Here is a 20495-nt window from a genome sequence, read left to right on the forward strand (position 1 = left end):
ACATTCAAGCAGAGCATTAAGCTTTCATAAGATAATCATTTTGGGTGTATCAGTGACCTGTGAATAGCATGTTTCCTTGATTGTTTCTTGTTTATTAAATATGCATTGAGTGAACCATTATATTATATGCACCCTTTTTATTAAGTATACCTTCTAACTATTTTCTAATAAATAAAATTCCAGGTTCATGACATGTTTGCCAAAGAGGAAGCCTGACGCAGAGCAGCACACAGCAGAAATTGGTATGTACAGTCTGTGCAAAAGCAGTTTACCCCCCCCCCCCCCCCCCCTGAAGAGAGATGTCATATTGGTTTAAGAAGGGGAAAAAAGAGAGAAATGTCAGTTAAGATTTTTTTTATTAAAGTAACTTGGCAGCTGAGAAATAAAGTGCCAGTGCCATTTTCACTTAGAAAAATAGAACAGTGCTTCAGTGCAAATACATGTCAGTAAACAGTGCAAATGTTGTGGTTCTTGGCCCGAAAAGGTTTGAGAACCTCTGCTTTATAAGGCATTTATAGATTTGGCCTCGGTCTTAACATGACAATGTGTAAAAAACTAAACGGTTTCAAAAAAGAAAATCCATCTGCCACACATGAACATCGCTGCCTAAACTGGAGCCAACAGATAGTGTACAGTACTAACAACACTCAGTAACATCTCATTTCTTGACAGTAAAATGGCTAACATGGAATTTGTGGAGTCTCACAATCATTTGATTGATAAATTCTGTGTCTCTGTGCACGATATTTTTGCCCCGATGTTTTCTCAAATGTACAAAATCTACAAGCATACTGTAATACGCTGCATTGTGAAGCTTGTTCATTACCTTTAAAAAATAAAATAAAATAGGTATGCCGATAAGATATAAAATCTGATGTAGTCAAAACTAAAAACTATATGGGTCTTTCTCTAAAAAAAACAAGTATTTATGGTGCATGGTATAAAACAAGACACAATAAAAGCATGACATTATCGACAAGTTATTGCAAATAATTCAGATACTGTGGGTAATCCTCAAATAAATTAATCTTTAAAAAAGACATGTATTTTTCTTTTTTTTACATTTGCATATTTATTTATTTAACTTTTTCCATCTTTATTTTTCTTAGAAAAAGTGTTAAGCTTTGAAAAGCAGCTAGGTGGGTTGAAAATATGCCATAAAGTCACTCATCAAAAGGCTTAGGATCAAAAGCCACCAACACGTAAAAAAATAATAAAAAATAAATAAAAATAATAATAATAATAATAATAATGTAATTTCCACAAACTTCCTACACAGAAGCAATAAAGCATAGGCATTTCCGTGTCACCCCACTGGACCTCTGAACACAACACAAAGGTGTCACTCTGATAAGAGTCATTCACTGTAATGAGCCACACACCTCTAAATAATATCTATCATTATCGCCGCTGGCGGCTGGAAACCTCGTATGTCCAAATAATTACGTTACAATAACATTTCAGGAAATGGGAAAATACGTGTGCTCCAATGAATCCAATGTAGTTATATTTTCTAGTATTACACGTGAGAGAATTCCACGGCCATGATGCAAATAAAAACACAATGCAAATTCTAAACAATTAAACAACACGGTCAGTGGCCAAAGACACATCGCTGTCTGCCTTCATTCAAAGTGTACGCTTTGTGTATGTGCGTCTGTCTGTCTCACTCACGACGGACACACGATATTCACGGACAGACGACGACAACGCGGACCGCGTGGCCTATAGACGCGGGCGCGCCGCATGCGCACAAGATTCTAGTTTAGTCACAAAGCTCTTGATTCATTGGTTCAACATTTATAAAACCCACAGACAGACTTTCACGTTTTAAAAACAAAACAGCGAAGATCGCAGAAAACACAGATTAACCATGAGCTTGTAGATCGGCTACTTTTCAGTACTTTTGCTTGTGCAACGAAGTAAGGCAATCATTTATACGGAACAAAACGAGAGCATAAACATTTGAAACATGGAGACACAAGGCTTCTGCGCGACGGCGACGATATTTGATTTGATTGAGGCAGCTGTGATTAAAAAACAAACAAAAAAAACCAGAAACGTTGCATAACTGGTGCGCCAGTGAGAACAGAACGGACCTCCTCACAGACACATAATATTGCTTATGACTAAAGCCAAAGTCATTACCCAATGCTGCGTCGACACGGGCAGATGCAAAAGATGCAGTCGACCATTCATTTTCAATGGAAGCCAGCGACGTGAAGATGCAAAGATGCATCCGACGTTTGTAGCTCATGCTGCAACAAAGCTACAAAAAGGTTGAGCTGGTTTCAACTTCAGCTACAAAGAAACTCTACGTACAAATACGCTGTGTAGCGTTGCATCTTTCGCATCTGCCAGTGTGAACATACGTCACTCAACCCTTTCCACTTTCAGCTCTTTCTTTCAGTGTTCCATAAGTCAATTCTTCTTTTTCGCCAAAAGGGGTCATCTTTGACCAAGCATCATTTAGCCTTCAGTTGTTTCCGACAACTGACATGCAGTCACATTTTAAAGTCAACAGCTCTCAGCTGGGACTAATGTCTCGTTCCGACTACGAAGGGTAAAGCCAGAACCTTCCATAACCCGAACTTCACAAGAACCCGTGAAGTTCTGAGATTGTTTGTTTGCTTAGGTTTGCTATCATAACCACAACCACCCCTGGAAGTCCTGAAGAAAGAAATAATAGAAATAATTGAAAATAGCTGATCAAGAAGCTCACAACACGTCGCAACATGATACGTTGTCGATCTTCCGTCTTCGCTAGTTTCAAAGTATTCTCAGTTCTTCTCAGTTCCGGGGTTCAGTACCACCAACACCACCACCCCTCCTGAGCAAGGGCCCCCAAATTAAGGTTACGAGAACCTTATGTGAACCCTGAGCCGCAGAGTTTGCGCAAACACATCCAGAACCTGTGAAATGCGTTCCACGTAACGGCACAGTTCAATTAGTTCTTGTAGACAGGAGGCCATAATGTCAGTCATCCCAGCCAAATATACGTCCCGTCATCTGGTAGAACTTCATGTTGAAGGGCCTGTAGAAGTCCCGTAGGCGCTGCACCACCTCAGGGTCAATGTTGGGGTGGGTCCGCCCTTTGGTCTTGCCCAGGCAGTGGGGCTTGCTGCTGCCCTCGGCCTTCTTGAGGCAGGGGAAGCCCTTGGTCTGGTTGAAGTAGAAGTGTTTGTCCGTGATGATCCTCTTGAGCCCCAGGAAGTCCTGCACGCGGCCCAGCTCCCCGGCGGGGTCGCTGATCAGCCGCTCGCCGCTCACAAACAGGATCTGCTCCATGGGGAAGTACTGCAGCCAGTTGTCCAGGTGCTTGGCGTAGATGCCGATCTGGATGGCGCTCCACGACGTGTCGATGAGGCCCGTCGTCCGGTTCCTGAAGGTCAGGCTCTCGAAGGAGGGGATGTCGGGCTTCTTGGACAGCGTCTGCGTGTAGTCGGAGATGGCCCGGGTCACCGGGTCGCGCACCACCACGATCACCTTGGTGTCCCGGGACATGGCCGAGATGCGGGCCGGAGCCTCCCGCGTCACAAAGTAGCTGGGGGTCTTTTCCATGGTGATCTGGCCCTCCAGGGTCTTGGGCATCAGCTCCCTGCGGACAAATGGAAGGAGAAGAGGGGAAATCAGTTCAATAAAACGTGCACGCACACACACGCACGCACGCACGCACGCACGCACGCACGCACGCACACACACACACACACACACACACACACACACACACACACACACACACACACACACACACACACACACACACACACACACACACACACACACACACACACACACACACACACACACCAGAACATTTCAATAGCTACAAGATTTGAAAACAGCCAATGAAGAAGACAATGATCGTGCAGTATGGAAATCAAGTGCTCCATCAAACTGTGAATTCATTCACGATATAAGCACAGTGTTGAACCAATGAATTCCCCCTTTTGGGTGCAGGCGCAGTGGTAATGTTCCTGCCCACCACTACAGAGGGGGTTTTAATCCGTCTTCGTAGAGTGTCTATACGTACACAACTGGCTCGTGTTCGGGGGAGGGAAGCACGCGCTTCTGCAGTGTTGATTTTGGCAGCACATTTCTATTTTAGTCATAGTCTCTTGGATAGTTTTCACTTAAGTTTTAGTCACATTTTAGTCACCTGGAATGTGTTAGTGTTAGTTTAGTTTTAGTCGACTAAATGTCATGAGATTTTAGTCGACTAAATCTACAGGTGATTTAGTCGACTAAAATGTGTTTTGGCGGGTGTTGATGCCGTCATAATGGCTGATTTTACACTAATCTAAGCCGTTCTACAAGCTCACAACGCGTCGCGCTGCGATGCTATTTTCAGCATGCAACCAAGTGTAAAATTACTTATAGTGGATCTCTTGTCCACTAGTCCCTTTCTAACATTTTAGTTTTTATTCGTCTACAAAATCAACCGTATATTTAGTCATAGTTTTAGTCACCATAGCTTAGTTTTCATTTAGTTTTCATTTGATCAGTGAGAAAAGGTAGTCGACGAACATTTTTCGTCATAGTTTTAGTTGACAAAAACAACACTGCTACGGGCGGGGGTGAGACCTGTCAGTGTCAGGCGGGAGGAGTAGGTCGAAGGCTCTACGAGTCCACGTCATAGGGCCGAAATGGAAACAAGACCGCAAGACCGACCTTTTTTTGGTGCTATCCCTTTTAGGACAAAGTGTTTGACTGTACTCAATCAATCAATCAATCAATCAATCAATCAATCAATCAATCAATCAATGATGTGGAAAGGAATTAACTGGCATACGACAACATGAAGGGGGTTACAAAATGAGAAAGAAATAAACAAGAAAGAAAGAAAGAAAGAAAGAAAGAAAGAAAGAAAGAAAGAAAGAAAGAAAGAAAGAAAGAAAGAAAGAAAGAAAGAAATAAAGAAAGAAAGAAAGAGAGAAAGAAAGAAAGATTTTTTTTTGTTTTAATTTTTTATCTCATGATTTTGTAAACCCATTTTTTCAGCCAGTGTCAATTATCTAATGTAATCTTGGAAACTACACTTCCTCTGACAACCTGGGGGGGCAGCGGACTGACCTCGTGCTTCCTTCTATGCATGAGTGAGTAGTCCAGACAGAAAGTAAGTTAACACACCCACAAAACAGGTGCAGGATTCATAAAACAGCTGATGAAGAAGATTAAATTCGTTTTAAATGCTCCCCAAACGTTACGACTATTTCGGAGAGCACTTAAAAAACCCAGCGTGATCTTCCCCTTCAAGAGGGGAGACACGAGACTCACTGAACCTGCCTCTCTCTCCCTCTCTCTCTCTTCTCACAATAAACAACTCTCACGGATGAAATCTGCCGACGTCGTACGAAATTTAGAATCCAATCTGTCAAGAATAACATTTTCCAACGGTTTATTTACAGTGGTTTATTTATTTATTCTTTATCGTGTGTCTGCATCTGCGGAGCTCAATTAAGCGCCAAGAGAGCGCGCGACCAAAGACGTTTGAGGCACCCGCCGCCGCGCTCCGCGGAGCAGCAGACACACGCGCCGCGGAGCGGCACACACACGCGCACCACGGAGCTCTAGCCCATTTTGGGGCGGGAACCCCTTTTGGTGTTTTAAGCATTATGTTGTACTTTAGCTATTGAAAAATAGCAGATCTACAAGCTCGTAGCGCGGCACCGAGTGCCACGCTACGAGCTTGTAGGTCTGCTATTTTTAAAAATAATCGTGAAAATGTGGCGTAAATCCTTGAATATATATTCTTTCAGAGTGAACGTCTTTGCTTCTGGGGGAGTCCCCTGAAACAACATATATTTTCAGATGGGGGTCGGCGGCCAATTTACATATAATTTTTGGGGGTCCTTGACATGAAATATTGAGAACCACTGATATAGAAACATGAGGTTTTTCAGAAAATTGTCAGGATTTAGAAGACATTTGTAGACTCGTCCTCAGGTCTAAATGGGCTAGGCCAGTCAATCTAAGATTTGACCCAAAATAAATTGCAACAGTAGCCTAGTCGTTCAAGGTATTTTATGATCCTCAGGGTCATCCAAAAATCAAATAAAAATTATTATTATATAAATGTTTGATCATGGTAAATGCAGGGGTTGAATGTTGGGGGAAAACCTATAGGCCTATAAGGGAAAAATGTCAAATTTGAATTTTGCTTTAAGTAGCATGTGACGTGTCAAACTAGTAGTGATTATTTCGTTTTTTATGTAGTTTTTGTCAGTGAAAAAAGGTAGCCGACGAACATTTTTCGTCATAGTATTAGTCGACGAAAACAACACTGCCTGAGGGCATAATGAAACCAAGAGGCTTTTGGACCAAAATAGCGAAAATAGCAGATCTACAAGCTCTCAACGCGTCGCGCTGCGACGCGTTGAGAGCTTGTAGATCATGCTATTTCCGGTGGTGCAACCCAGCACTCTTTATCTACTGGATATGCGGTGTGTACGATGTGGACATAGGGCGGCTGTGGCTCAGGAGGTAGAGCAGGTCGTCCAATGATCCCTGGGTCGGCGGTTCGAATCCCGACTCCTCCTGTCCACATGTCGAAGTGTCCTTGGGCAAGACACTGAACCCTACATTGCCTCCAATGAGTCGGCCGGTGTAAGCTTGCCACCATTGGTGTGTGAATGTGGGAAGTGAGGACGCTGGCGTCGACTGTTCGCCGCTTCACCTCCCAATGTATGAATGAATGAACCATTGTAAAGCGCTTTGAGCACTTGGAAAAGCGCTATAAAAATGCAATTCATTATTATTATTATTATTATGGATTTTGAAACAAATTTGTTAAACGCAAAATGCTGCGTTCCAAGTTCAGGAGACTTCGGGAAAAAAGCAATTCTCCTGAATGCTGCCTTCCGGTATGGCATGGAAAGGAAAGGAGCGGCATTTTGCATTTCTTTCACCATGTAGTAAACTAGAATTTCGCCGCCCTTCGGGCGGCTCATCCTAGTTCCGTTGCAGCGCAATGGGAAGAAGGAAATTGCGAGATTTGACAGACTCCACTTCATGTTTCAGCTGTGTTTTTAAACCCAGTATTGTGCCCTTCACATGTATTAACAGATGGGTATTATTAGTATTTGTTGTATTTTATTTTCACATCAAAGCAAATTAAATTAATTTAAAATAAGCACACATGAAACTGCTTTTTACTGTTTTGGTTTACTTACAATAAGTTAGTGTTTTTGGAAACCAAAAGATGTTGAGAATGGAGCAGAACATACTGTAGTATATTTTTGTGGGGACCTTGTCTGCATTATAGTAGGCCTACAATCTTTTGGATTGCAGTGACCCCACATTGTTTCTTCGGGAACAATATTTGTAGTTACAATGAGGGCTACATGAGCCGAAGGGAGAGAAACACGTCGCCTCTCTCCAGTCCGTGCGTATGTTGCTGCTGGTGGCTGAATAACAACGGATCGCATCGCTGAGTGACATAAACGCACAGTTACAAATCAGAGGCACTTCAATAAGAAAACTCAACTAATAACGCTTGTGTGTGTTAATCTGCCCGATGCTGACGTTAGTATATAATGTTTAGATTGTTGTCCTCTTGTACATGCGTTTGTGGGCACAGTGGCAGGGGGTGAAAAGCCGATTTGTCCCATGGTGTGCACTGCGCAACTGTGCAGTGTAAAAAATGCTGAAATCAAACCACACACACACACACACACACACACACACACACACACACACACACACAGTCACTCAGTCACAAATCCTCCACAGTGTGATTACGTGTCTGCAGTGACACTGATGCGAGGTTACAATGAGTCCGTGGTGTGGTGAGACTGGGAAAGGAATAAATCGCGGAAGAGCTTGGCATCCGACTGCGCGCGTTGTGTGGATGAGATGGGCGCGTTGGGAAATACCGCACCGAAGCACACTCGCCTATTAGTTTGCATTGCATTTGCACAGTGCGCTCAGTGCGATATTTGCGAACGTGGCCGTTGTGTGTGTGTGGCTGGCTGCGTGGGGATCGCCATGTGAGGGGGCTAGCCAATAAGGGGCCTGTTGCATTAGTGTGTGTGGTGTAGCCGAAGGGGGTGGTGAGAGCATGAGGGGGATGTAGCACAGCAATCGGTGACCCCTACATTAAGCTGTGTTGCTCCCATCATGCAGTGCAAATGCGTGTTGTAGCAACCGTAGCCAATGGGAAAACAGGATGCAGTGTTGCCAGGTCCGCGAATTGTAAGCGAGTTGTAAGTAGCGTGTTGAATGGCATTTTTTCTGGGCTAGTTTTCATAGACCTGGCAACAAATTAGGCGGGGGTGTCGGTGCTTGTGGCGTGTTTGTGTTTATTATTGATATTGATGTTGTTTGTGAGTGTGGACGGGAGGCGGCTTTAGTGGCAGTGCAATGACAGTTTTTACGCGGGTGTTGTGGAATGTGGTCGTGCGGCGCGACATGAGGAGATAGCCGTGGATCGACGCGGAGGGTAAGGCTGTGTCGTGTTAGTGTGTTGTTGCAGTGTGTGTTGCAGCGTGTTGCAGTGTGTCAGTGACGTAGTAGCTGGTGCCTTTTGTTCCTGTGCGTGCTTTTGGGCACATGTTTTCAATTGTAATATAGGATGCTGCGTTCGTGGTCTGGAGAGGGCAGTCTATCAGTTGTTTTACACAAGGGTAAAAGGGCAGGGGACTGAAGCCCCCTTTCATGTCTATGTGTGCACGTTCCTGGGTATGGAACATGAAAGGAAAAGCATCAATCTCCTTCCATCCATTGATTGATTGATTGATTGAAATATTTATTAACAGTTTGCAGAATTACAGTACATTTCAAGCACAAACTCAATACAAAGACTGTTAACTGTGAGTGGACGACCCAATTAAGCATTACACTTGTTTACAAGAGGGTCCACCATGTTCAATTCATCAAAACATTTAGAGACGTACAGATAGACACTACTATATAGTCAAAGAACAGAACAGGAATTCATCATAAAGGAGGTAAAAAGGGAAAAGAAACATATACAGTGAGGGGAAAAAGGGGGGGAAATCCATGCATCCCAGTGATGTACTGTATATTTATACCGGTTATAAAACATTGATAACTGAACACGACGTCGCTGCCTTCAGCATAACCGGATATTTCCTTAATTTTATTGCTTTTTCAATGAAATCAGGGCGAACAATAAAATGACAAATGAAACAAAAACAAACGGAAAAAAAACGGAGGGCGGAAAAAAAAATCTATAAAGCTAACGTTCTGCTCCAGTAAAAATGTGATATATGAAGGAAGCTCATAGCGCGGCACCGAGTGCCGCGCTACAAGCTTGTAGGTCTGCTATTTTTGAAAAGATCGTGAAAATGTGGCGCAAATCTTTGAATATATATTCTTTCAGAGCGAATGTTTTTAACTCAAATCTTTGCTTCTAGGAGGGTCCCTGGAACAACATATCTTCAGATGGGGGTCGGCGGCCAATTACATATCATTTTGGTGGTCCTTGACATGAAATAGTTTGAGAACCACTGACACAGAAACATGGGTTTTTCTGAAATCTGAAAACGCTCGGCTGTAGATTTTGCTTGCCCGCGTTCTCCGTTCGCCCCACGCTATCGGTATAGGCTATAGCTCTGCTTTTTAACCGCGCGCTCACAACGAGGGGAGAAACAGAACTTTTGGACCCTGGTCTTGGAATGACCTACACAGACCAGACTCAAACTATGGCTTCATGTGATTCCCCTAGTGAGCTTTAAAAGGATTGCCGTGGGCACACTTCCCAAACATTGCTCCTGCTTTGACGTATAGCAAATGTCGGTTCTCTTGATTTTTAGTTTATTAGCAAATTTCGTTGCGTTATTAAACCTTCCTGTTCTCCCTTTGAGCTGTAGTGGGTATGCTGTATTTATGAGCGTTGCGTGTTTGTCCTGTTATTGTCTTGTATGTATCGTTACTGGCAGAGCTGTGTCACTTATTTGGCCTCTTCTCTTGGCCAGTTCACACTTGTAAACGAGACTTCAGTCTCAATGTGGTTTTTACTGGTTAAATAAAGGTTAAAAAATTAAAATAAATAACATAACAATATAAAACAGGGTCCATCCATTCGGCCATTACACCCCTACCTCTTCTACTCTCAGAATATTTACTTAAGTACTTAAGTACAATTCTGAGGTATATGGACTTCACTTGAGTATTTCCAATTTCCAGTACTTTTACTCCACTACAGCTGGGATCCAAATATTGGGAGTATCCACTACATTTATGGGAAGATTTTAGTCTTGCTTTAAAATTCACCCCCAAAGTACTAGAATGCCTCAATTATTCATCCTGTTTGGTTGGTTGGCTGGCGCGGCGCAGCGCTATGCATGCCTCAAAAAGCCCCGGGCGGGCGGGGCAGGCGAGCTCCCCGGGTGACCAAAACACACAACATAAATGGACCCCCCCCCCCCCCAATCCTTATTGTTTCTTTTCGTTGTGAGAGCGTGTGCTGTAGAAAGGAAGCTGTGTCGGGGTGTTATAGGGGAAATCGTTGAAGCAGACATGGGACTCTGAACTTCAACGCTGAATTGTGTGTTTGCGGCGCAAACCATGAGCCATATGAGTAAAGACGAGAGTTACGACATTGATGGGGCAGAAAAAAATGGAAACACTCAAATAAAGTGAAAGAAAAACAACAACAAAGTACAGTAACGTACTAAGTTACTTTCTGCCGCCAGTATAGCTGACTCCATGCAGAGCCCCTCACGATAAATCAGGCCATGCTCAAACCATGCTCCGATGAACTGTACGCGCATCCGAGCGACGGGGGGGGACTTGCACAGTGTTCATTGGTCCAGGCCGACGCGTTGGAACAGTGACATGGGGGACTTGCACAGTGTTCATTGGTCCAGGCCGCGCGTTGGAACAGCAACAGAGTAGAGCTCCCTGAAAGCCACCATGCAGCTCTCATGTTTAATGTACAATATACTAAAGGCTCGCTTGGCTAGATGGCCCGGCGGTGATGCGTTCGTTCTCTTCTCGACAAACTCTCCCAGATTGTCTGTGATTCTTTCTTAGAACTTACACGCTCCTGGACTCGTACATCATGAAAAGGAATGCGACCCGCCGAGTCATTTAACCTCAGACTACATTTAGGTCTCGATGCATTAAGACATGTTACGCAAAAAAACAAGCCTAGGTTTGTTATTCGTTGCGTGCAGATGTCACACCGCGGGGGTTAATGATCAAGATACTTTAGCTATTGAAAAATAGCAGACCTACAAGCTCATAGCGCGGCAGCGAGTGCCGCGCTACGAGCTTGTAGATCTGCTATTTTTGAAAAATCATGAAAATGGGCCTCAAATCTTTCAGAGTTTCAGTTTTTAACTCAAATCTTTGCTTCTGGAGAGGTCCCCTGGAACAACATATTTTCGGATGGGAGGTCGGCGGCCAACTACATATAATTTTTGGGGTCCTCGACATGAAATATTGAGAACCACTGATATAGAAATATGAGGTTTTTCCGAAAAAAATACATTTTAAAAAGACATTTTTTTAATTGCGACGTTTCGAATGATATGTTCTGTTCTCCAGAAGAAGAAAAAAACAGTTTCTTGGGGAAAATCAACGGAAGGTTCCCGGTTTGTCCTTGAGCAAGATGAAATGAAACCAAATCAAAACCAAATGGACCCTTATGAGTCCATTTTGCTCTCAAGAGTCAAATTATTGTTAACAGCTTCCGCGCCATTGCCGACGATTAAAGTCAATTGAAGCTTAATTTTGATACTGGCGCTTAACGCCATTGCCGACGGCCTCCGGCAATTGAGCTTTTATAGCGCGTTCGATTGCTCGAGCCAAAATGCTACTCACGTTAGCCGGTTAGCTAGCTGTGTTGTTAGCACAGCATTGGATCGCCCATCTTAGATCGTCGTCGCCATAAGCATCCATTCTATCCATTTCTTTCAATCGCCTGTAACTCCTATTCCTTGTCCCAGATGGCATTTTTGGTCAAAACAGCGTTTCTTTGACGGCACAGAGCTGACAATCTAGAGCTCTCCGGAGCTCCGGCCTGGATTCACATTGTAAACAAGGCCCATCCAGCTGTGTGAAAACTCCTAACGTAGGACTACCGGTTGTGGACCGGAAATGGCGGATTTTCAAAATAAGAGCTCAAATTAAAAAAATGCTGGCGTGAATTAGATCCTAATTTTTCAATAAATGATAGCGGTCTAAGTGTTAAGGGAAATTGAGTCCCTATTGTTTACAATGGAGAAGCTCCCGGGGGGAGGCAACCGTGCCGCTGCCCGGTCTGTTGATGTGGTCGCCGCTATGGAATACTTTTATACACTACAACAAGCGATTACACCGTTTTAAAGTGGCTTTTCATGACAACGGACAGAGATCACAGGTACTTCACCCCAGCCAAAACATCAGCTTTAGACCATACATTTACAGTCAATTGTTAATTGTCTCCACCAGGCCGAAGGCATGGGGAGAGAGTATGTTTTGCACTCCGTCCGTCCGTCCGTGTGTCCGTCCGTCTGTGAACAGCTAATCTCCGGCACCGTTAATAATATCCCGGTCGATGCCAAATTTTGCACACACACGATGAACCGATGAACGGCCTGTTTTTGGACAGTACACCTACAGATTTTGTCCAAACATCACGCAAATTGGTACACAGTCTCTCTAGAGCCATTCAACGAAACGGGTCTTTCAGATTTCTCATTTCAGACTCCATCCTGATTGGCTAAGATTGGCTTCCAAAGTTTGCAGGAGTGCTCAGTTTCAAACAAAATGCTGCAAATCATGAACACATCGTGTGATTTCCGTGAAATTGTGCACGCACATTCCCACTAGGCCGAGGAATAAATGCCACTGGAACATTTTCAACTCAGCCTCATGGTGGCGCTATAACTGCACGGATCTGTGGATAACTTTGTATGCCAACTCCCTAGAGGTCAAGGAAAAACCTTTGCCTGGAATTTTTCACATCTGCTCTTTATAGCGCCACCAGGAGGCCGACATATATAAAACACATTTTCTAATTTTCATGTGATCAAGACGGGTTTGTTTGATTTCTCATAATCCACCCTCATTGTCTACGATATTCTTTCTGGCTTCTAAACTTTTCAGGAGTATCCCGCTTTGTACCCGTTTTGTACAAATCGCCACAACTACTCAACACAGCGTCCGATTGTGGTGAAACTGTGCATGCATAGCCCACTTAGCCTGGATCCAGCCCAAAGGTGGGTCTAACAAACAACCAATCAGCGCCGAGTCCCGTTTTCAGCGTCATCACGCAGCGCAACACACAGAGGAAGGAGGGAAAAACAACACCAATGGCTACTGGTTGAGAGAAATTCTAATCCCCTCCCCCTTGAAATCGCTCAGACAGGAGACAATGTCAGACTGAAGCTTCAAGAAAGCTACAGTCTGATAATCAGGCTATAGCCCACTAGGCTTTGGAAGAATTGCCACTTGACAGTTATCAAATCAGCCTCATGGTGGCGCTACAACAGGCCAAGCTGCGTCACACACACACACACACACACACACACACACACACACGCACGCACGCACGCACGCACGCACACACACACACACACACACACACACACACACACACACACACACACACACACACACACACACACACACACACACACACACACACACACACACACACACACGTTTATATTGCTCCTAAACATTTTACCCATCACACACACACACACTCCTATCCTCCTGGTGGAGACCTGTGCCCAGAAGGGCACTTTTTCTAGTTGTATATGTGTTCACCTTTATTCTGTAGAACTGCTGTGAAACTATGACCGAGATAAACTAACTAACTAACTAATTAACCAACTTCAGCATTTACACTTATACTTTCTGAAAAACTGTTTTTGAGTGGTGCAACCACTCCCTTACAGAGCTATGTGTGTGGGTGGCAGGAACTTCACACGGGTGTGATTTAAAAATATAGCCAAAATAGTATATCATAAGGTCACAACGTGACAAAGTAGAGCAAAAGCACAGCACAAATTAACAAAAAAATCACAGATAAAAGTTGAAACGTGGACACGCTTTCTGCCCGACAACTAGAATCGGAAACTTAGAACGAGTATACTCTCGTCTAAAGCACCAAGTGGTTTATAATTGATAAGACGAGAATACTCGACTCGTCCTTGGCACCAAATGTGTTAACCCATTTTGGGGCGGGAACCCCTTTTGGTGTTTTAAGCATTATGTTATGCTGTAGCTGTTGAAAAATAGCAGACCTACAAGTTTATAGCGCGGCACTCGGTGCCGCGCTATGAACTTGTAGGTCTGCTATTTTTGAAAAATCGTGACAATGTGGCACAAATCTTTGAATATATTCTTTCAGAGCGTTTTTAACGTTTTTAACTAAAATCTTTGCTTCTGGGGAGGTCCCTGGAACAACATATTTTCAGATGGGGGTCCGCAGCCAAATTCAGATAATTCTGGGGGTCCTTGACATGAAAAAGGTTGAGCACGCACCACTGATATAGAAACATGGGTATTTTCAGGTCAGGATTTAGAAGACATTTGTAGAATCGTTCCCGCAGGTCAAAATGGGTTAACTATACGACAACGTAAAAAATATGGAGATAAGCGGTTTCTCCCCGACAGCGAATATACATTATCCAAGTTGATGTAACTGTTGGCAGAATGGCGCGCGGGCCCCCATGCGCTGTGGGGTTCAGTCATGAGAAATAGATACCGTGTAGGAAGCCATAACTTTCATCTTTCACTGGAACATAAAGACACAGATGTCTGGCATCGGAGAGAGAGAGAGAGAGAGAGAGAGAGAGAGAGAGAGAGAGGGTTTGATGGTGAATAGTAAAACAAATCTATAATTGCGTACTATACCCACAGAGAGAGTGAGATATGGTGCAGGGGGGCGAAGGAGTTCAACTGGATTCCTCCTCACTGTCACTGTTGGCCCTGGTATGACGATGCTGGGCATGCTGTTAGAGCTTTGGTTGGGATCATTTAGGATTTTTTAACGATTCCGATTCCTTAAAGGGCAACTTTAGTTCTTTTCAACCAAGGTTCATGTTTTAGGTTGTTATTAGAGAAAGTAAAAGATGAGTGTTAATCTTTTTTTAATTTGCTGCTTTCTTTCGTTTTACTGATTTTAGCTATTTTTGACAGGGGGCGGGGGCATTCGAACATGGTCCTAAATATGTATTGTTTTTGAAAATAATATGGTGATTTATTTTTTGTATCATTTACTATAGTCCTACTAGACCCAAAGAAATGATATCTGGCCACAAAAGATCACGGAATCTATTGAGTACTGAATGTGACAAACTGACATATTGAGCCTATTACACACTGCAGTATGGCATCCCCCTAGTACCTCTACCTTCACATTCAGTAGATCCTGTGATCTTTTGTGGCCAGATGTAATTTCCTGGGGTCTAGTAGGACTATAGTAAATATTAATAAATAATTTAATAATAATAATAATAATAATAAAGATTTTGTAAAAAAGGACGAATGTTCGAATGCTAAAACGAAAGAAAGCAGCAAAAGAAAAAAAAAATAACACTCACCTTTAACTTTGTCTAATAACAACCTAAAACCTGCACCTTGGTTGAAAAAAAACTAAAGTTGTAATTTAATGGTTCCCTTTTTTACGATTAATTTTCGGGGGTTCCAAATGTAACCTTGCAGGACTGTAACCCAGAGAGTACAAATGGAACAGAATGGACCTTGTGGTTCCATTTGTACACTGTCGGTGTCCTATTTTGCATGTCTTATATGTTCCAGGTCTTCTGACTTAACTTAAGACCTGGAGGTGTGGCCAATGCTGTTTAGCTATTTTGAGCATTGGCCACACCGCCAGGTCTTAATTTGTGATTTCGTTTCACCCTGAAACATGATCATCGGGTATTATTATTATTATAATATAAGGAGGAAGATTTTATTTTTCTCCAAAAAAAGTGTACAGTAGCCTATGTGTTAAAATGTCGTTTTTATGTTGACACGCCTAGCAGTTCATTAAGTATGCCTGGTTCGCCTGCTGGGTGGTGATCCACCTGAACTGAAGCCACGCCCACAGCTTGAATGATAAAGGGGAGGGGTTAGGGGAGGGGGTGATATTATGCTGATGATATTATACTGTTAACAAAGCAAGCACTCACTGCGTCTGAAAACTGCCGTAAAGTAATCCGCCAGCTGCAAAAAAAGAAAAAGAAAAAAAAGAAAAAAGAAAACAAGGATGTGCCATAGTTGGGCATTCTATTTGTGCACATTTTAGTTTGCCTTGTTATGTCCTATTTACACTTAATTTATGCACAGTAGTAGTAGTAGTAGTAGTAGTGCTGCTGCCAGACTGATAACCGGAATGAAAAAACGAGATCATATCACCCCTGCTTTGGCAAAACTACACTGGTTACTCTTACACTCCTCTTTGTATTTAAATCCCTAAACGGCCTTGCTCCTTCCTATATTTCTGAACTAATAACAGCTCCCCCTACCACCAGGACACTCAGATCCTCCACTCTCAAACTCCTTGTAGTCCCCCCTTCAAATCTAAAAACCAAAGGTGATCGGGCTTTCTCTGTAGCTGGTCCCATACTTTGGAATAATCTTCCAACCCACATCAAGGTTAGCCCCACCCTGGAGATTTTTAAATCTAACCTGAACACACACCTTTTTAGTCTGGCTTTTAATACAGTGTGAAGTTTTAGTGTTTATTGTTGTTCATTGTTTTTGTTTTTGTTGTTATTTTGTTTGTTTTGGCCTGTTTTCTTTCGATTGTATTACATGTTTTTATTATTGCACTGTGATAGACTACGGTCTACCTATTTTGGAAAGCACTTTGGGCCAACTGCTGTTGTTTTTAAATGTGCTATATAAATAAAATTGACTTGACTTGACTTGACTAGTAGTAGTAGTAGTAGTAGTAGTAGTAGTAGTAGTAGTCGTTTTGTCTTTGCAACGCTTATCCTGTTTCTTTGAGTCTGGGGGGAAAAAAAGAAGAAAAGTAAAGTGTGCCCCTTGTGTCAAAACACAGATACCGTTTGCTTCAGGTTTTTAATTCAAACCATCAAATGCGACCATTGATTCACACTAGCAGCAGGCGGACATTTTGTTTCCCCCCAACTGCCAGTTCCTGCCTGTAGAGCAGTGGTTCCCAAACCTTTTCACGTCAAGGACCCCCCAATTGACACTAATTAGCCCTCGGACCCCCATTTGAAAAGATATGCCATGCAGGGATATAAGAGAAGATGTTTACGGCTCTAGCAGAGATTCTCAACCCGTAATAATTTCAAGGACCCCCAGTATGACATGCATTAGTCTACGGACCCCCATTTGATGGCATTTTTATCTCTGGAACCCCCCATTTTCATCTTCAATGTTCCCCGGGGGTCCCCGGACTAGAGGGCAGGACGGGTCCATCCGGAACCTAACACCCGAGAGCCGAACCGAGAACCGAGCCGGTTCGGGCCCAAAATATTGACTTGTCCCCCGGGCAGGGTACTATATTAATGCAAAGCAACGAGCAATGTGAGACTAACCTCGCGTCACCAGGATTTCCACCTCGGAGGAAAAATGTGGGACAGTTTTGTTGCGATTGTCAACAGCTCTAGTAAGAATGTTGGTGGGCTAAAACGCACTATAGCCTATGCAAGTTTGCAACCCTCCTCCTCCTCCTCCTCTCGAGAGGCGGCGGGGTGCACGTCGCTCATAGGGAGCAGTCTCATGTCATGTTAAAGCATATAATATTGCAGAGAACACACTATGGGTCCGGATCTATATCGGATCGGCGCCATTTTGGTCGGACCCGTTCCAAACAGTCAAATCCTTCTCGGGGCCGGTTCCGGGGCAGGTGCGGCCAATTACAATGTTTCTCGGATGCGTAGCGGTTCGGTTCAGATATCACCGGTCCCGTTTCGGATTGAGGATCAGTCAAATGGTGGCGTCAAGCGCCTTCTAGTGGTTAACACTGAAAACTGAAAATCTCACCTCATTTTACTCTTTTTTTTTTTTAGATTTATTTGTTGGCCATCATTGATAGTATAGTAGGCTGACAGGAAAGGGAGAGGTAGGGAGTGACACGCAGTAAAATGGCCTTCGGGATCGTGACTCGAACCCGCGGCACGCTGTCAGGCTACACTGAGCCTATAGGTGCCTGGGCTACTATACGCCAGAGGTCCAGGTCCGATTGTCGATTCTTTGCATCAGTTTCTCTTTCTTTTGTTCCTTGGTCTGGAGTTTGTTCTCTGTTCTTGTTGTGTGTTGTCATTGGTTGTAATGGCTGCCAGTTCCCACCTGACATTGTGTGGGAGTCCAGACTGCTCCAGACCGTACTGGATAACTGCTAACTTACATAAAGTCTTAAGACTAGGACTGAAGTCCAATATGTGCAGGTCATGGGGTTTGATTTGTCCTCCAAAGAGTATGACACGATCTCCCACCGTGATGCAACGGCAGGTCATACCCAGTCGGGACGGGCCATTCCCCTTGGGCTTTTCCCAGGTTGCACTGATCCAGGAGAAGGTCTCTGGACAGAATTTCCTCAGGAACTTCTGAGGTTCGTAGCTGCACTGACGACGGATTATGTACAGCTCTCCATTGTAGGCAAAGACTGAAGGCCATCGACCTTTTGGTAGGCCTACCCTTGGTATATTCTGTGTAGAAGGCGGGCTCAGCCAGATGTCGGTCTCCGTGTCATACACTCTGATGTTGCCGTTGGCCTTCCAGTCGTTCCGCATGCCCCCGAGTACAAACATCTTTGTCCCGTTGATGGTAGCAGAATGATAATATGAAGCAGGTGGGAGAGTACCTCTGGCACTAATTAAAGCCCAGACCATCGTGGCGGTGTCCAACTTGTACACGTCATTAGTGCAACTATCCGGCTGGGTCAATCCCCCATGAATATACATGACCTTCCCCAAGACGCAGGCCGAGTGGTGGGACCTCCCCTTCGGAACAGTCCCAGAAACCTTGTTCTCCAACCAACGGTGGGCGTCGACATCGAAGGCGTAAAGCCGCCTGCGTCTGAATCCTCCCCACATGTAGATCACAGCTTCAATCAGCACAGCTGTGTACCCACGATCCCCGTATCGAATCTCCCGGGGACGTTCTCGTCCAACCTCAACAGTCACTGGTGGTAACGTCCTCCAGCGTAAAGACACCGTGTTGAAGATGTGGACTTTCGTTTGGTACTTGACGGCGCCGTTGGACACTCTGGACAGTCCTCCGAAGCAGTACACCTGGTCCTGGCGCTCCACTGCGACGGCGGCGTGGAGCGCCCTCCCTCCTCCCTCCTGGTGAAACGTCCAGCGCAGCATTCTGTATCTATACGACGGAAAGGATTCCGAACGATAGCTTTCACTTCAGCTCTATATGATCCGACACTCAGGGGAATGCGTGTGTGGAAAAAACAAAGGAATACACAGTCCAGGGAGATTTTATCGAAACAGATTATTATGATTTCAAAAAGAGATTCTTTTTTTGGCAATTTGATCATCCGGGTCTATTGATTTGCTTTTGTGAGCCGTTTCTGCCATTCCACCTTCCTTTTATACTATTCTGGCCTTGTTTGTGCATTTTCATATTTGGATGGGGGGGGATGTCACATGTCCATATTTGACCACTGCAGTGCAGTACATAGTGACATCATCCATGATGTCATGATGTAGGCCTACAATAGCTGTGATTGGACCAACACACTGAGGTATTAGCGGAGGCAGTGAGGGTTATTATGGCATAGGAAATGAGCAGGTAAAAGTAATGGCTGAGGAGAGCAGTGAGGGCAGAGATTGTAGCGGTAATACGGGGGAGGCCTTGTTTGGTTAGTTCTTGAAGGATAAGTCACTTAGGAGCGAAGCCGGTAAGTGGGGGGAGGCCTCCGAGGGATTGCAGGATAAAGGGTCCCGCTAGGGTCTTTGTTAATGAAGTAGCTAGGGCATTGATGTTGGTGGAGTCAGAAATTTTAAATGTAAGGAATTTCGGAGATGGTCATAATAACGTAAGTAAATCAGGCTATAAGGGAGGGCTTGAATTGGAGGATTAAGATTATCCATCCTAGGTTGGCAATTGATGAGTAGGCTGGGAATTTGCTTTAGTTGGGTTTGGTTGAGTCCGCCTCATCCTCCGACAAGGGTGGAATCTAGGCGTATATAAAAAAATCACACCCGTGTGAACTGAGTGGTGCAAGGTCTTATATAGCCTGATCAGCTGTGGTCTGACGTAATGTCAGTGACCATAGCAACCATGCTCACATAGGTACACAGGTACACACATACATAGACACATAGACACATAGATACAGACAAAGCTGGTTGTTGGAGTGGTTTGCACCACTCAAAATCTGAAGTGCAGGGGTGGTCGAGGTGAGGTGAGTCCCGTGTGTGTATGGCACTTGTTGTCATCGCATTCAATTTGATTTCAGGCTCACCTCACAGCAGGTGACCAGGTGTGTGTGTGTGTGTGTTGTTATGTTATGACAGATATCGTGTTGAATTAATGCATGGACACAGAGAACGGTGACGTCACTCCATGCAACATCATGAGACATCTTCCAGCACTTTCTA

At 44.1% G+C, this 20495-nt stretch overlaps 1 protein-coding gene across 1 annotated transcript in view; it reads right to left on the bottom strand.

Moving 5' to 3' along the window:
* Positions 1 to 2976: 2976 nt before the first annotated feature.
* Positions 2977 to 20495, bottom strand: part of LOC306915152 (heparan sulfate glucosamine 3-O-sulfotransferase 3B1-like) — a gene marked incomplete at both ends in the record, with an annotated part of 121364 nt that continues 103845 nt past the window's right edge. Inside the window, one exon of the mRNA XM_079492401.1 lies at positions 2977 to 3598. Within this exon, the coding sequence (XP_079348527.1) occupies positions 2977 to 3598 (622 nt within the window). The remainder of the gene's footprint in view (positions 3599 to 20495) is intronic.

Source organism: Electrona antarctica (genome assembly GCF_951216825.1).
Source record: "Electrona antarctica genome assembly, chromosome: 22".
Lineage (NCBI taxonomy): Eukaryota > Metazoa > Chordata > Actinopteri > Myctophiformes > Myctophidae > Electrona > Electrona antarctica.